This window comes from Muscardinus avellanarius, assembly GCF_963383645.1.
Source record: "Muscardinus avellanarius genome assembly, chromosome: 10".
Classification (NCBI taxonomy): domain Eukaryota; kingdom Metazoa; phylum Chordata; class Mammalia; order Rodentia; family Gliridae; genus Muscardinus; species Muscardinus avellanarius.
This window is the reverse complement of record NC_137796.1, coordinates 94593251-94610167: the sequence shown is the minus strand read 5'-3', so window position 1 is coordinate 94610167 and position 16917 is coordinate 94593251. Positions and strand designations below refer to the sequence as shown.

The 16917-nt window shown below is 48.8% G+C and overlaps 1 protein-coding gene across 1 annotated transcript; it reads left to right on the top strand.

The window, feature by feature from the left end:
• Positions 1–15: 15 nt before the first annotated feature.
• UBFD1 (ubiquitin family domain containing 1) lies at positions 16–15642 on the top strand (the record flags this gene model as incomplete). Its single annotated transcript, XM_080704713.1, has 7 exons — positions 16–206; positions 386–715; positions 2074–2282; positions 6852–6917; positions 7055–7160; positions 12793–12875; positions 15532–15642. Exons 1-7 carry the CDS (start codon positions 182–184, stop codon positions 15640–15642), a joined length of 930 nt encoding a protein of 309 aa, XP_080560839.1. The 5' UTR covers positions 16–181.
• Positions 15643–16917: the final 1275 nt, after the last annotated feature.

The following is a 16917-nucleotide window of genomic DNA, read 5'->3' as shown; positions in this document are numbered from 1 at the left end:
CGAAAGGTAAAGCGTGGCAGGGGCCGGGCCGGGGAAGCGGAGGAGGCGGGTCTCCATAGAAACCTCCACCTGTTTCCGGCCAGGCTCAGCGAGATTAGGGGCTGCTGCGGGGGCCAATCTCAGCCCGCTCGGGTTTTCCCAGCGGCCTCTGCGGGGGTGGTGGGTGTTGTACACAATCATCATGGCGGCGGCGGGAGCCCCGGATGGTGAGTGCGGAGGGGGTGGCGGGCGCCTGGCTGGGCAGAGGTTGCGGACGCTCCCGGGGCGGATGTGGCCTGGCTCAAGAGGGAGGGTCGTGGCTCTGGAGCGGTGATCCCGCGGCGCCCGGGCGGAGTGCAGCCCCGAGCCGGCCCGCGGCGAGCGCCCACCCCGTAACCCCTTGCAGGCATGGAGGAACCTGGCATGGACACGGAGGCCGAGACCGTGGCCACCGAGGCGCCCGCGCGGGCCCTCAACTGCGTGGAGGCCGAGGCCGCGGCGGGGGCGGCGGCCGAGGATTCCTGCGACGCGCGAGGCAGCCTGCAGCCCGCCCCGGCCCAGCCCCCCGGGGACCCCGCGGCGCAGGCCTCGGTCAGCAACGGCGAGGACGCGGGCGGCGGCGCGGGCAGGGAGCTGGTGGACCTGAAGATCATCTGGAACAAGACCAAGCACGACGTGAAGGTGCCCCTGGACAGCACGGGCTCCGAGCTCAAGCAGAAGATTCACTCGATCACAGGTAATCGCCGCGCTGACAGCCAGCTTCCTCCACCCCACCCCCTTCTGGTTCCTGGGGCTTGCACTAACGCCGTGCTCGCTGCTTTCCCTGGCGGGTCCTCCCAAGTCAGTGCTCCAATGGCCGTTATTAATCAGACGGGAAAGACGAGACCCGAGATCACAGAGCTCGTCGGTGGCCCAGCCGAGATTCAAACCCAAGAGTGTCCCAGGCCCACGCTTCTAACTACTGCTGTAACGTCGCTAGTAAAAACCACCCGAGGCGCTTGTTAAATTTACAGCTCCTAGGCGCTTCCCCGGGAGATTCCGATTCAGTGGGTTTGGGATGTAGCCAGGAATTTATTTTTAGCAAATACCTTAGGTAGCTCTCATAAGGGGAGTTTAGGAAACACTGCTGTCGTTCCTCATGCTGGCCTTTTCTAGTTACTTGTCTTTGGTATCTTTGCCTTATTGATGACGCTTTAACCATTTGAAATGACTTCTTTTTAAAGCACTCTCCATGTGGCCTGAAAGCACCATAAGAACAGTAACTTTGTCCTTTTTGGCTTCTGTACCCCTGACACCTGTACATTCCCTGTTAATATTTGAGTAGCTAGATGATTGAGAAACAACTTAGAATAATAGCTAAAATGTATAAACAATTACTGAATAACAGGTGCTTTACTAAATGGTCAACATTTGTTCTCTCTCTTATTTGGGGTGTGCGTGTGTGTGTGTGTGTGTGTGTGTGTGTGTGTGTGTGTGTTACTGGGGATTCTATCTCTGAGCTACATCTGCATCCCTGTTTTATTTTTTATTTCCAAATGGTCTTACAGAATGCTGAGATAGGCATTGAACCTGAGATCCTCTAGTCTCAGCCTCCCAGGTGCTGTGATTACAGACAGGCACCACCATCTTTGGCCTTCTCCTACTTCTTTTTTTGTTTGTTTGTTTTTTTCCACAGCACTGGGGATGGAACCCAGGGGCATTTTAACTTCGAGCTACTCCCCCAGCCCTATTTTTTTATCCTTTATTTTGAAGCAGGGTCTCACTGAGTTGCAGAGGGCCTCACCAAGTAGCTGAGGCTGGCTGCGAACCATGATCCTCCTGTCTCGGTCTCCCAAATGCTGGGATTACAAGCGTGCGCCACCACGCCTGCTCCTATCCTACCTCTTAATCCTTAAAACAAGTCTATACAGAAGGACCTGCTTTCATCACTGTCATAAAGTTCTTAAATTGAAGGCTCGGGTGTGAATTGTCCAAGTTCACAAAGCTAATCATAGCTGATGAAGCTAGTATTCACTTCCTGTTCTGTTTTCAAAAGACTATGATCCATACATTTTTGTTGTTCATTTCACTGCCTGCCCTCTCCCTTTCCCCAAGGTCTCCCGCCTGCCATGCAGAAAGTCATGTATAAGGGACTGGTCCCTGAAGATAAGACGTTGAGAGAAATCAAAGTGCCCAGTGGGGCCAAGATCATGGTGGTTGGTTCCACGATAAATGATGTTTTAGCAGTGAACACGCCCAAAGATGCTGCGCAGCAGGATGCGAAGGCTGAAGAGAACAAGAAGGAGCCTCTCTGCAGGCAGAAAGTGAGTTCATCATGTGCTTGTTGGGCCTGAGAAATTTGAGGCTTGCTCCTCTCTAGTCTTGACTAGTCCGATTCTCCCTAGAATAAGCTCCTTTTTGGACAGGGCCCATGATGGAAATTTATGGCGGCAGTTGGGTGCGGCAGAGTGGAGGTGACAGCTACCTGAGATTTGCAGCTTTGTCTCATCTGGCGGTCAGTGTGTCTCCAGTCCACCTACTTTAGGATAAGGCCTTTGTAGAAGTAGCTTCAGACCAGGTGTGAAAAGAACTTGATGTGGGTTTCTCTATCTTATTTAGTTGAAAAGAAAAATGCCAGTCCTGGAATGAAGCCCCCATTTTGTACAGGTACTTACTTATATTTGAGTTTTGGTTTGTGGCTTCCCCCAGGTCAAGAAGTCCAATTCCTATGAATAGAGATGAAAAGCATTTCAGAGGTTTGTCTAAAACCATTTCAGGAACCTGGATGAAGCTGAGTAAAAAGATAATGACACTTGAGCGCTTGTGGTTTTTTTTTTTTTTTTTGTCTTCCTGATCCCACGAAACAGGGGCCTGATTTGTCACATCGTTTCTGTTGTTCATTTTGGATAGAAGAAATCCAGCTTTGTCATGGACCCATTGTAGCCCTTAAAATTATTTTTTAGCCAGACATGATAGATGCTTGTTATCCCAGTACTAGGGAGGCTGAGACAGGAAAATGACAGTTTCAAGGCCAGTAAGACCCTCAGCAACTTCATGAGACTGTTTAAAAAAAAAAAGTTGTTTTTTCTTTTTTTTTTTCCCAGTGCTTGGGGTAGAAAGCAGTAGGGCTCTACCACTGAACTACATCCCAAACCCTTCCTATTTTTTGGGACAGGGTCTTGCTAAGTTGCCCTCGAACTTAGGATCCTCCTGCCTCAGCCTCCCAAGTACATGGGATTACAGGCATGCATCACTGTAAATTGTGTAAATGTTTTTAATTAAGAAAAGTGAGATTATTTTACTGTAGGAGGTAAAATTTAGAGGAGTTACTGTTTGTGTTCTTGTCACCCAGCGAATACCACTTGTTGCTGAAGGGTCCAGGGAGACAGGTGCTCTCAGTTTAACCTGTGTCCTGAGCAGAGTAGACCAACTTGAATCAACATCATTTATGGTGATATATGGCTAGAAGTGGGAGAAAGACACAGTTTTGTGTCCGAGATCCATACTCCCTTGTGCGTGCTTACCAGAAGAGGTGTGAAGAAGTGCTTTTGTAAATTTGGCAGTAAAACGCGGTTAGAGTTAGTATAAATGTTCACATATTGCCATAGAATTTTTGTGTGTATGTGTGGTGCTGGGGATTGAACCCAGAGGCATTCCACCTCCAACCTGTACTCCCAGCACTTTTTGAATTATTTGTTTTGACGTAGGGTCTTGCTAGGTTGCTGAAAGTCTTGCTGAGTTGCCGAGGCTGGTCTTGAACCTGTGATCTCCTGTCTGAACCTCCTAAGTACTGACATTACAGGCATATGCCACCACTCCTGGCTTGCTATAGAAAATATTATCATGGGCCAGGCGTGGTAGCGCACGCTTGTAATCCCAGCATTTGAGAGGCTGAGACCGGAGGATTGCGGTTCGCGGACCGCCTCAGCTACTTTGTGACGCATGTCGTAACTTAGTGAGACCCTTTTTCAATATAAAGAATAAAAAATAGGGCAAGGGGTGTAGCTCGGAGGTCAAATGCCCCTGGGTTTCATCCCCAGACCTGCAAGAAAACGAAGAAGAAAAAAAGAAAATATTACTATGTTTGGTGACAACTGCAAACAGTTGCTATTCCAGACTCTGGAGGGTTTTCTGTAGTTAATATATTAACACGATGGTATCTTTACAAAACCCCTGCAACTGTATAAAGTCTGAGATATCTGTATAGAGAGTTTTGTTTTAGTTTTTTTTGGTACTGGGAATTGAACTCAGGGCCTTGTACATGCTCTACTATGGAGTTCCAGCTCTAACCCCCCGGCCTTAAGGTTCTAGATAAGGTGTTAGAAACATGCATTACCACCTGAAAGGTGTTTAGTTGGGCAGTTTTCATTTCCCAAATATAGGGTCATAGTGTCTGGTAATCTGCTGAGTCCATTCCTATTGTCCTGCCTTCCCTTGCCACACGTGTGGACGGGCCAGAGGTGAGCCATTCTCACTGGTCACACCCTTGGAGAGCAGCATGCCTCCTAACTATAGGGCGTGAGTTCCTAACGGGCTTGGAGCTGTTCTCCACAGTGGAGGGAACACTTCAGAAGGTAATTGGAAGCCAGGCGTGGTGGCGCACCCTTGAAATCCCAGCATTTGGGAGGCTGAGACAGGAGGATTGTGGTTCGTGGACAGCCTCAGCTACTTTGTGAGGCCCTCTGCAACTCAGTGAGACCTGGTTTCAGAATAAAGAATAAAAAAATAGGGCAGGGGGTGTAGCTTGGAGGCAGAATGCCCCTGGGTTCCATCCCCAGACCCACAATAAATAAATAATTAGGGCTGGGGGTGTGGCTTGGAGGTAGAATTCCCCTGGGTTTTATCCCCAGTACCGCAAAAAAAACCAAAAACCAAAACAAAACAAAACAAAAACAACAACAGTAATCGGAAGGCAGGACTCAAATTAGACTCAAACCTTTTCCAGCAATGCAAGTATTTTTTTCCCCCCGGTACTGGGGATGAAACCCAGGGGCATTCTACCTCCAAGCTATACCCCCACCTCATCCATCCATCCATCCATCCATCCATTCATTCTTTCTTTCTTTCTCTCTTTCTTTCTTTCTGGTACTGGGGATGGAACCCTTCTATCTCTGGGCTATACTCCCAGATCTATTTTATATTTTTTATTTGGAAACAGGGTCTCTTTTTTTTTTTTTTTGGTGGTACTGGGGTTCCTGGAAGCCCTTCTACCTCCGGGCTACACTCCCAGAACTATTTTTACATTTTTATTTGGAAACAGGGTCTCCTAAGCCAGCACGCGTGGCTGGCTTCGAACCTGCGCGATCCTCCTGTCTCTGCCTCCCAAGCGCGGGGATTACAAGCGTGCGCCACCACGCCCGGCGAAACAGGGTCTCTTAAGTTAGCGTGGCTGGCTTCAAACCTGCGCGATCCTCCTGTCTCCGCTTACCATGCGAGGGGATTACAAGTGTGCACCACCATGCCCGGCTTTTATTCTTTTTTTTTTTTTTTTTTTTTTTTTTTTTTTTTTTTTTTTTTGCGGGTCTGGGGATGTAACCCAGGGGCATTTGACCTCCGAGCTACACCCCCTGCCCTATTTTTTATTCTTTATTTTGAAACCGGGTCTCACTGAGTTGCAGAGGGCCTCACTAAGTAGCTGAGGCTGTCCGCGAACCGTGATCCTCCAGGTCTCAGCCTCCCGAATGCTGGGATTACAAGCGTGCGCCACCACGCCCGGCTCCGGCTTTTATTCTTTACTTTGAAACAGGGTCTCACTGAATTCCAAAGGACCTCACTAAGTAGCTGAGGCTGTCCCTGAACCGTGATCCTCTGGTCTCAACTTCCCGAATGCTGGAATTACAATCGTGCGCCACCATGCCTGGCCCAGCGATGCCAGTTTTTGTGAGACATGACGTGGGCTAATGAGAGGGACCCGGGGCCTCCAGCACTTTGTCCACTTGTTCAGCATCTGGGGCTGAGGTGCAGGGAGACTCTGTCGCAGTCTGGCAGTGTTGAGTACATTCCCTGCAGGGGGTTCGGCCATGCCACAGGAGGGTTTTAGCTGACTCATAAAGTTCTTTTTTTTTGGGGGGGGGGTCTGGGGATAGAACCCAGGGGCATTTGACTACCGAGCTACATCCCCTGCCCTATTTTTTATTCTTTATTTTGAAACAGTGTCTCACTAAGTTGTTGAGGCTGGCCACAACCTGTGATCCTCCTGTCTCAGCCTCTGAAGTACTGAGTGTGCCACCACGCCTGGCATAGTCAGCATTTGTGCTTGGAAACACAGCTCGTTGGGTTTCCTGTGTAGCTGGGGTTGAGGACTGGGCAGGACTTCTGGGCTGGGCCGGGCTGGGCTTTCATTTGTTGAAGACACACCCATTCTAGGCAGTTAGGCTGATTAGCAGCATCTTGTAGTTCCCTCTGAGAATCGAAGTTGACAGAAGTTGCTGCCATTTTCTCCCTGGCAGTAAAGTAACACTTTTTGTGGCTCTCTCTACCTTGATGTTTAATTTTTTCAGCGGTGACTTTTTGAGGAGAGCGAGTAAAACAACTGAATTAGCAATCTAGAAACCCTACTTGCTCTAGAACTTTGATATTACATATAATAGCCATATTGGGCTTTTTAAGAAAAATTAATATTTCAGTTCCATAGAATCATCAGCCACATTTTAAGTGCTTATAGTCACTAGTGGCCAGTGGCTAGCACAGGCGTAGACCGTCTCTTTATTGCAGAAACGCCTGCTGGGTAGAGCACTGCTGTGTGCTGTCAAAGGACTCCTAGTTTCTAGCTATTAAAAGCTTTGGAACCAAAACATTGAGGCATTCTTCCTCCTGTCTTTCAGAGAGCTAGTAACACATCTAAACTGTAGATAACGGTTTCACGTAACCATCTCTTCTGACTTGTGTTATAGCAACACAGGAAAGTGTTGGATAAAGGAAAACCTGAAGATGTGATGCCGTCTGTCAAGGGCGCCCAGGTAAGCCCGCTTCTCTGAGCATCTGCAAAGCAGGCAGCCCCACCTGAGAGTCCTGCGCTTGTGTCCTCGGGTCCTGTCCCTTCTCTCTCTTCTGTCCATTGGTCCCTCGCTCTCTCACCATGTGGTTGTGCCTCCAGGAGCGCCTGCCAACAGTACCCTTGTCCGGCATGTACAATAAGTCTGGAGGAAAAGTGAGGCTCACCTTCAAGCTAGAACAAGACCAGCTGTGGATTGGCACTAAAGGTACGTCGCGCTCTCCCTGGCTCACCGCCTGCTGTCCGCCCGTGGCAGCGCTCACTGCAGCTGCGATTCGCTGCTCATTCGGAAACTCCCACTGCTCTGTGTGCTTCTGGCTTCCAGATTTGTTTTAGACGCTGGCCTCTTGTTTGGACCCTTTTCCCTCCCTTTTAGTCTGATCTCAGGCCATGCCATCAAATATTGGCTCTTCAGTTGCCCACAAACCAGAGGTCCTAGCAAGGTGTGGTGGCACACACTCTAACCTTAGTACTTGGGAGGCTGAGACAGTAGGATCACAGGTTCAAGGCCAGCCTCAGCAACTTAGTGAGACCTTCTCTCAAAAAAAGAAAAGTATAATAATAAAAAGACTGGGGATGTAGCTTGAAAGTAGAATGCCTGAGTTCAATCCCCAGTATCAAAAAAAGAGAAAGAGCCGGGTGTGGTGGTGCACGCTTGTAATCCCTGCGCTTGGGAGGCAGAGACAGGAGGATCGTGCTGGCTTAAGAGACCTGTTTCCAAATAAAATATAAAATGGGTCTGGGAGTATAGCCCGGAGGTAGAAGGGTTTCCAGGAACCCCAGTACCACCAAAAAAAAAAAAAAAAAAAAAATTATATATATATATATATATATGTGAAAGAGAAAGAGAGAAAGAGAAAAAGAAAAGAAGGAAACCTCAGGTCTCAAACATGGCCCAAGGACCGACTTGACTCCTCAGACAGTGTTGTATGGATTTCCACATGATTTGCAAAAAATGGGAGATTTCAAGTAATCTGAATTTAGGGGTGGCTTCTCTTGTAAAAACCAAACCAGATGGCTTTCACGTGGCCTCCAGGAGCTGGATCTGAGAGCTGGTTTCCAGAAGGCCCTGCTGTTGTCCCCTCGGCGCCAGCTGATCTGTTTCGCTCATTTGTGTCACCTGTCTGGCCTCGTAGGCCAGTTTGACCCCGTACAAGGTGAAGTTTCCTGGCTGCTGCTTGAGAGCCGGCCCTCCCCCAGCTGCCTTCCCCCCACCCTGCACAGTAGCTGGTCAGCCTTCCATTTTCTCCAGCCATACTCCCTCTCCCCAGGTGGTTGCAGTCTTGGTTACACTCCATTGTCTGTCTTCCTTCCCCACTCTCTTTTGCCAAGTAAAGCTACTAGCACCTTTAAAGTTGTGGTGAAGGCAGGTCGGCCCATTTCTCTGCCCAGTCTGCCCTCCGTTCTCTCCATTTTCCAAACTGCTCTTCAGCACTGCTTCCTAGACTCACTAAACCTTTGGCTCATTAAGGCGGAGTTCACATGCCTACACCGTGCACCTAGTGCTCGGTGCTCTCAGCAGGGTGCTCTCAGCAGCGGGCCGGCCAGGTTTAAATGTTTGCCTGCTCTGTTGGCTCCTGTCCTCTCTGCCTCTCAGCTGCCTCACCCCGACCTGCACCCCTGCACTGTGCACAGCCCCGTGTCTTTGCTCAGGCTGTGCCCTTCCCTGTAATGCCTTCCTCCTGCTCCTTGTTATTAATCAGATCTTCCCAGTCCTACTTCAGTGTCCTCTCCTAACAAAGCCTTCCCTGATATCTCCTCTACCCTTAGACGACCGCTGCCGCTCTGTCCCTCAGTGTTCCCAGAGCACTCATTACTCTCTGACTTGTCTGTCCCCTGTTAGATTCCTGGAGGGAACCGAACATGCCTAATTCACCTGTCTCTGGCCAGCACTGTAGGTATTCAGTGTCTGAGGTAAATGCTAAAGAGAAGGTTAGGGGTCCGATAGCTGAGGCCACTTGGTTCCAGGGACAGGTTATGTAGTATAACTCCACTTAAAATGGGACCAGAGCTTTACAGAAAAGAAAACTCGGGTCTGGGGTGGTGGGGAATGAGATTTTTATCTAAACCTGCAAATTCTAGAACATGGAAATTAGTTTCTTATTTTCAACCCTGTGTTGGTTCTTGAAACGACCAGCCTGAAAAGCCAACGCACTTGAGTTTTCTAACAATCTCAAGGTAACGTGCTGTGTTCTTCATTTCTCTTCGACTCTTAACTACGTGGAGTAGGTTTTGCAGATTTCTCCCCTGGCTCTCCAAGGCCCCCAGCCCTGCACTCGGCCACTCCTTCCTGCAGAGCCTGTCCCACCACCCCTCTTTACCTCGCTCGCTGCCCTGCGCTGTTGGCTTGGCAGGCGACCTTGCTTAGTTCTCAGTCCTCGCGCTCACTTCCAGAGGCGCAGAGACTTCATGCCTCTTGCTAGACGTCCCCTTTTGCTGTGGACGGTGGTTGTCGGGGTGACCAGGGAAAGTGGTGCCCAGGAGGGCAGGTGCAGCAAGGGGGCGAGTGAGGCCCAAGTCTGCCTGCTTGCTGGGTCCTGGGGGTATTTTTGAGCTATGAGTTTATGTGGGAAACGTGTCATAAGCACCCAGACTGACCTAACGAGGACTGCCTGCCCTGCCTTGGAGGCTTTCTTTCAGCTCCTTGGAGCAGCCACCCTCCTGCCTTGGCGTCGCGCAGAGCTCTGGAGGTGGCACGATGCCTCGGTCCTGCGCTGGCAGTCCTCTTCCTCACCAGCCTTGTCAAGGAGCCCGATTGAGGCTGAGGCCTCATTCTGGGGTCTACCTGGACCCCTGGATCGGCGCAGTTAGCAGCCCCAGGGGCGGGTGTCCTTCTCGCTTGCCCAGGAGTACTGCCACCTGAGTGGCAAAAATGGTCGGAGTGGGGTGGCTTGTGGGAGTTGCCTTCATCCTTCTCCCCACAAGAAGCCATGGTCCCAGCAGCTGGTTGGTCTGTGCTGAGTAAATGGCCCTCCAGGGCTGCAGCCCTCCTTGTGCTGCCCTGGGTTAGGGGAGCAGCGCCAACAGTCTCAGGCACACGAGAGTGAGAACAGGAAACCATCATGAGCCTTGTTTATTTATAAGGGCTCTAGAGGCCTAGCTGATTGCTGTTAATCGGAAGTGTGGCCCAAGATGTCCAATCTTTGGAGTTTTCAAGTTTAAAAAGTACATATTTGTGCTGGGTGTGGTGGCGCACGTTTGTAATCCCAGCACTTGGGAGGCTGAGACAGGAGGATTGTGCAAGTTCGAAGCCAGCCTCAGCTACTTAGTGAGGGTCTCGGCAACTTAGTGAGACCCTGTTTCCAAATAAAATAGAAAATAGGTTTTGGAGTGTAGCCTAAAGGTAGAAAGCCTCTGGGTTCTATCCCTAGCACCAAAAAAAAAAAAAAAAAAAAAAAAAAATCCATATTTTTATGTGAAATCTCCAAATGCTTCAAGGTGAAAGGTGTTCTAGGAAGATTTAATCTTCGAGAGCCGGGCATGGTGGTGCATGCTTGTAATACCAGCTTTTGGAAGCTGAGACAGGAGGATCATAGTTTGTGGACAGCCTCAGCTACTTAGGCCCTCTGCAACTCAGACCCTGTTTCAAAAATGAAGAATAGGAGCTGGGCGTGGTGGCGCACACTTGTAATCCCTGCACTTGGGAGGCTGAGACAGGAGGATCGCACAGGTTTGAAGCTGGCTTCAGCTACTTAGTGAGGTTTTCAGCAACTTAGTGAGACCCTGTTTCCAAGTTAAATATAAAATATAAAATAGGTCTGAGAATATAGCCTGGAGGTAGAAATCTCCTGGGTTTCAACCCCAGCACCACCAAAAAAAAAAAAAAAAAAAGAAGAAGAAGAAGAATAGGAGCTGGAGCCAGGTGTGGTGGCACATGCTTGTAATCCCAGCATTTGGGAGGCTGAGATCAGAGGATTGTGGTTCGTGGACAGCCTCAGCTACTTAGGCCCTTTGCAAATCAGTAAGACCCAGTTTCAAAATGAAGAATAAAAATGGGGCTGGGGTATAGCTTGGAGGTAGAATGTCCCTGGGTTTCATCCCCAGTACTGCAAAAAATACCAAAAAAGATTTAATCTTAGAGACACCTGCCAGTTTTATCCCATCTGTAGCCGCTGGTTTAGAGCCGTGGAAGATCTAAACCTAAACAGTCATCTTTAAGTCCCTTCTCCCTGATTCCCAGTTTATAGAGACCACGGCCCCCAAAGGAAAGTCCTGCGTCTTAAGTCACCAGCCAGACTAGAGCCTGGGTCTCTGGACTTCTGGTCTGGCAGCTCCCCTGGTTTCATGTCCTATTTTTCCAGATTTTCCCTTTAATTTTGACTTACCTGTCACTGAGAAGGCCCGCCTGCAGCTCAGGGAGCTCCTGACTCTGGGGTCGTCTCCCTCCCGCCCTCCTTCCTCTTGCTGCTGCCTTGTTCTCTGCTGCTATCCTTAAACTTGCTGCAAAATGTCTTCTGATCCCACATGCTTAGTGGATTCTCAGTTGTTAAATATACAAGGTTGTATTCAGGAGAACATCGTGAGATGTGGGGATGTCGGGGGAGGGGAACGGGCAAGATCAAGGTATAGAAAGTAGCCTTAAGCACGCCTGTGACCCCTGTACTTGGAGACTGAGACAGGAGGATCACAGGTTTGAAGCCAGCCTCAACAACTTAGCAACACCCTCAGAAACTTAGCAAAATCCTGTTTCAAAAAAAATTTTTTTTTATTTTTGGCAGCCCTAGGGATTGAACCCAGGGGCTTTCTACCCCCAAGTAACACCCCCAGCCCTACTTTATTTTTATTTTGAAATGGTCTCACTGTGTTAAAGAGTCTTGGTATTTGCTGAAGGCTGTCCCCACACTTGCAATCCTCCTGTCTCAGCCTCCCAAGTACTGGGATTACAAGCGTGTGCTACCATGCCCAGCTCAAATTTTTAAAAAATGGGCCAGTTCAGAGGGAGAGCACCCCTGAGTTCAATCCCCAGTAACACACACGCACACATGCGAAAGGAAGTAGCCTTAAAGCCTAAGTATTCCTTCTTCCTTGCGAGAGCCCCAAGGGAATTCTTGCTTCTCTGTTTTTGAGCCTACTGACTCTCCATGTTCCAGGTGCCCAATACATTAGTCAGTGCTTGGCTCAGGCAGTGAAGGCATAAAGGGGTTTCTTAAGTATTTACTTATTTAGTACAGGGGCCAGGGGCATTCTACTTCCAAACTACACTCCCCAGCACTTTTTAGGGGCTTGCCAAGTGTCTGAGGCTGTCCTCAGTCTTGTGATTCTCTTGTCTTAGCCTTCTGAGTCCTGGGATTACAGGGACTGGGAATACAGGCTTGTGCCACCATGCCCAGTTTTCTTGGGTATTTATTAATCACCAGACCTTAAAAATTAATACCAGGAAAAACACAGATCTTCAAAGATATATTTAGTATACCATTCCCAAATACGGTTTGCTATTTACTAAGGAGCTCCCAGCTCCCAAGCAGGGCTCTAGGGATAGACACCATTTAGAAGATGTTGTCTGCTGGGCATGGAAGCTCATGCCTATATTCCCAGTCCTTGAGAGGCTGAGACAAAAGGATCGCAGGTTCAAGACCAGGCTCAGCAGCTTAGCAAGACTCTCAGCAACCTAGCGAGACCCTGTTACAAAACAAAATTTAAAAAAGGGAGGGCTGGAGGTGTAGTTCGGAGGTAGAAAGTCTCTGGGATCAATCCCTAGTACGACAAAGAAAAAGAAGGTGCTTTTGACTGTCCCTAGAGGGTGTGGTGCCAGTCATTACAGATCCCTGAGGGCGGGCTGCTACGCAGAGGACTTGAACGGCGGCATCTCTGAATAACCACTGTCATCCCTCTCAACCTAGAGCGGACTGAGAAACTGCCCATGGGCTCCATCAAGAACGTGGTCAGCGAGCCCATCGAAGGACACGAGGACTACCACATGATGGTGAGTACCGGCCAGCCCTGGCTGCCGGCTGCTCCACTTTACCCAGCAGGCTGTGGACTTTATCCAGGAGAAAACAGTCTTGGGAGACTGTCTTAAGACCCTCAAGTTTTCTTCATCTGCTTAGAACGTGATCCATGACCCTCTTCTAGTTATGTTTATTTTGTAACCTTCCCCCCCCACCACACACTATCCAGTGGTTTAAAAAGGGAGGTTTTCTCTTGTGCTTTTTAGAAATATTTCTTGGTTGTGCGTGGTGGCGCACGCTTATAATCCCAGCATTCGGGAGGCAGAAACCAGAGGATCATGGTTTGCGGGCAGCCTCAGCTACTTAGCAAGGCCCTTTGCAACTCAGTGAGACCCTGTTTCAAAAAATAAAAATACTAAAAAAAAAAAAAAAAAGTACTAGGGGTGTAGCTCAGAGGTACAACGCCCCTGGGTTCCATCCCCAGTACTGCAAGAGAGAAAAAAAGGATTTCTTGTGCTTCTCTCTTATTTATTATAATATTTTTGGTTTTAGACCAGGAAAATATAGAGAGGATGACTGGCATGTGGGTTTTCATTTTGAATTTTGTCTTGCTTATAAAAAGAGAACATCCCCCAGCCTTGCTGTTGTGAGGACGCGCCCCGCAGTCCCCCTCTGTGGTCTCCCAGGCTGCAGGCTGTGGGCACCACGGGAGCTGGGGTCTGAGGTCCAGCTGTTCTGCATGGAGTTCTCTGTTGTACGTGTGGAGGCACTCCGCAACTCTGCGCAGAAAAGTCCAGGAATTCAGAGATGAAGAAACACCCTAGGCGAGGCTCCCTCCCAGCACTTTTGGAGGGAACTCCCCCACCCCCTTGCTGGGGTCCAGACCCCACGCCTTGTGGGTGCTGAGGGGGATGGGCAACTTTGCAGATGAAGTTTATGTTCCTGGACTCCTGAGTTGCTGTGACAGGGACTTGGCCTGAGATAGCAGTAGGGTGAGGGCAGGGCTTTCTGCCCTTCTCCCCCCGCGCCAGTAGTGATGCAGCTCTGTGGGCCCATCCTAGGGAGAGGCAGCAACTCAGCAGTTTGACCTGCGGGTAGGGGTTGCCAAGTCCACAGCAGAGGGATGTGTCTGTGTCTACAGGGAACCCTGTGCACGGGGCTCAGAGTGCTGGGCTAAGAGCCAGCCTGTCCCCTGCCCTGCCCTGCCAGTGGTGCTGAGCCCAGGCGAGGATGGATCGAAGTCTCAGGGCCACAGGCTCCTAGACTTCTTGGCAGTGGTAAAAACATCACGGGCTTCTTTCAGACCCTGGGGCAGCTCTTCTACCCTACTCTGTCTGCAGTTATTAAAGCAAGATTGCAGGCAGATCTGTTTTGCCTGCTTAGCTGTTTTTTATTTTAACAGTGGGTTTTCATGTTTTTAGCTAGGGTCCTCCACTTATTTTTGAATATTTGTGTGAGCAGTTTGGCCCTCTAGGGTTTGCTGCCTGGTGATAAGGATCATAGAGTCATCGAGTAGACCACGCTGGACAGCTTTTAGGGATTACTGTGGAGTGAGGACTTAGTATTTACCTTAAACCCTCCCTTACCTCTGGAGTCATTTCCGGCAGATGACGGTTCCAAAAGTCTCTTTTTTCTAAACACTGTTCAGTAGCACTTTTACGTTTGTGCTAATGGAAGAATTTCCTTCCTTTTTTTGTGTAGATGCCATTTCTCTAGCTAAATTAATGTCACAGTTCACAGTTAGAAAAATGTGACTGTGCTCTTTCATTTTTAGAGATTTTTTAAAAATAAAGGATAGAGAATACCATAGCCCATATACCCATCAGCGAGAAATGACAATTGTAAATATTTTTTGTAACTTGCTTTAAATCTTTTTTAAATAAAAAATAAAATTTGCCAACAGCAACGATGTCCCCATTGTCTTCCCCTCCCCACTGCCCTGGTCACAGTCCCATGTGCCTCCTCATGTGCTTCCTTCCCGTCTCTCAGGCTTTACTTCTATATTATCCATGAACAACATTGAGTTCTGTTTTGTGTTTTTTCAGTTTCCATAATGGCATCGTGGCATGTAGCCTCCTGCAGCGTGCTTTTTTGGGTTCAGCACGTGGTCTGTCACATCAGCCGTAGACCTATGGGGACCCAGGTCACAGCTCTGTGAAAGCACTCCGGTGTTTGTTTGGGCAGGCCACGCCACGTCCAGTCATGCATCCCCTTCCTGAAGAGTTTGCAGGGTCCTGCCAGGATTTCCTTGTTTCTGGCAGTGCTGTTGGGATAGTCACACCACTTTCCTTGTGCATGTGTGACACATTTGCCAGGGCCTCGGTTCTCAAGCTGTGACCTTTGGATCAGCAATGTTGCATTACCTGGGAACTTGTTAGAAATTTCTCAGGCTCCGGCCCAGGCCCCCAATGAGCACCTTTGAGGGCTGGAGCCTGTGGTCTGTGTCCTCAGAGCCTTCCAGAGGTTTCTGACGTGCACACAATTTGAGCCCTTGCCTTGGGTTGGCTGTGCTGAACTCCCCTCTTTTCTTTCCTTTCCTTTTCTTTCTTTTCTTTTCTTCTTTTTACGTATTAGGAGAATGCTTCCCGTGTACACAGCTCCCTCCTGTTTCCCAGCCCTCCCATGTGTGTCGTTGTGCCTGCTTGGTCACCTCGCCTCTCAAGTTCGCTTGGTTTTCCTTTTTCCTTCCAGGCGTTTCAGTTGGGCCCCACGGAAGCCTCTTACTACTGGGTGTACTGGGTTCCAACTCAATATGTGGATGCAATCAAAGACACTGTGCTGGGCAAGTGGCAGTATTTTTGAAAGCACTTTCACCTCTGGCCCAGGAGACTGACCCAAAGTGAAGGACATTGCCGGGAGAGGCCTGCAGCATCCCTGGATTTCAGAGTTCTGGAACTTTGTTCACACACACACACATCTCTGTTCAGTCTGAGGTGATGTGGTGACTGAAGCCAGAGGTGACGGACTTTCACCATTAGCCTAATTTTAACTTAAAATCACCGGTTCCCTTTCTTGCAGTCAGCTTCATACCATTTTTAAAGTCAGTACGGTGGAAATCAATAAATATGAATTCCGAACATGCTGTGTGGAATACTCTTAAGTCTGTTTGAGAGTAGATCTGCCAATTATGTCGAGAAGGGAATGATCAAAAGCTTTCTGGTTTTTTTTTTTTGTTGTTATTTTTTTTTTGTTTGTTTGTTTTGTTTTTAAAGTGATTTCAACTGAAATATTTTCATAAATCTTTGGTTGCAAACATTTGGACTGCATTCTGATGAGTTGGGTATTTTTTTTTCTTTTTCTTTTTTTCTTCTTGGTATAAAATTGTATGCAAAATGGGGGGTTTAGTATGCCATATTTTTCTGTCCATTGATTCAGATTTAATTCTTGCTTTTTTAATTTTCTCACTTCCCTAGATTTGAGTTTTTGTTTTAAAAACCCAAAGATGTCATTTCCTCCTTTGGTACCTCATCCATGCTTCCTGTCCCGGGCTCCCTCCCAGCGTGCCGCTGCTGCTTGGGAATGCACGCGGGAGAGGGAGAGCTGTTTGGTCTTGGTCAGGGAGCTCTACCCTTGCTGTGGTGGTGTTGAGCAGCAGAGTATCTCAAAAGTGACTCCTATCTAAACGTCTTGCCCTTTGGGCTCCAGCTTCTAGGGTGTCCCATGGCCTGTTTGATGGTTATGGACAGCCCTCCCTGCGCTTGGCTTTGAGGCCCAGCCTGGCATAGTTGTGCCTGGGCCGGGCTGCTCCAACGCCCCAGCTCAAGGAGGAGCCAGTAAGTTTATACATCCTGGTAGCCACAGATCCAGAGACCTTTCTTTGGAAATTTTCAAGAAGTTCTTAAGCAGTCCAGTGATTATTTCAATTATGCTTTTCCATTTGGTCCTTCTGCTCATGCATTAAGTTCAAGTGTCCTTTGTCCCAGCTTCAGAGATGCTGCCTTTCTCAGTAGGAAGACATCTGACCTCATGGTTGGCCAGTGGTGTTGAACCACAGAAATGGGGTCAATTGCATTCGTGATCAGCTCACCCTCTTCTGGTTTGGGCCCTTATGTTCTTCGTACACGTGAACTTCCGTCG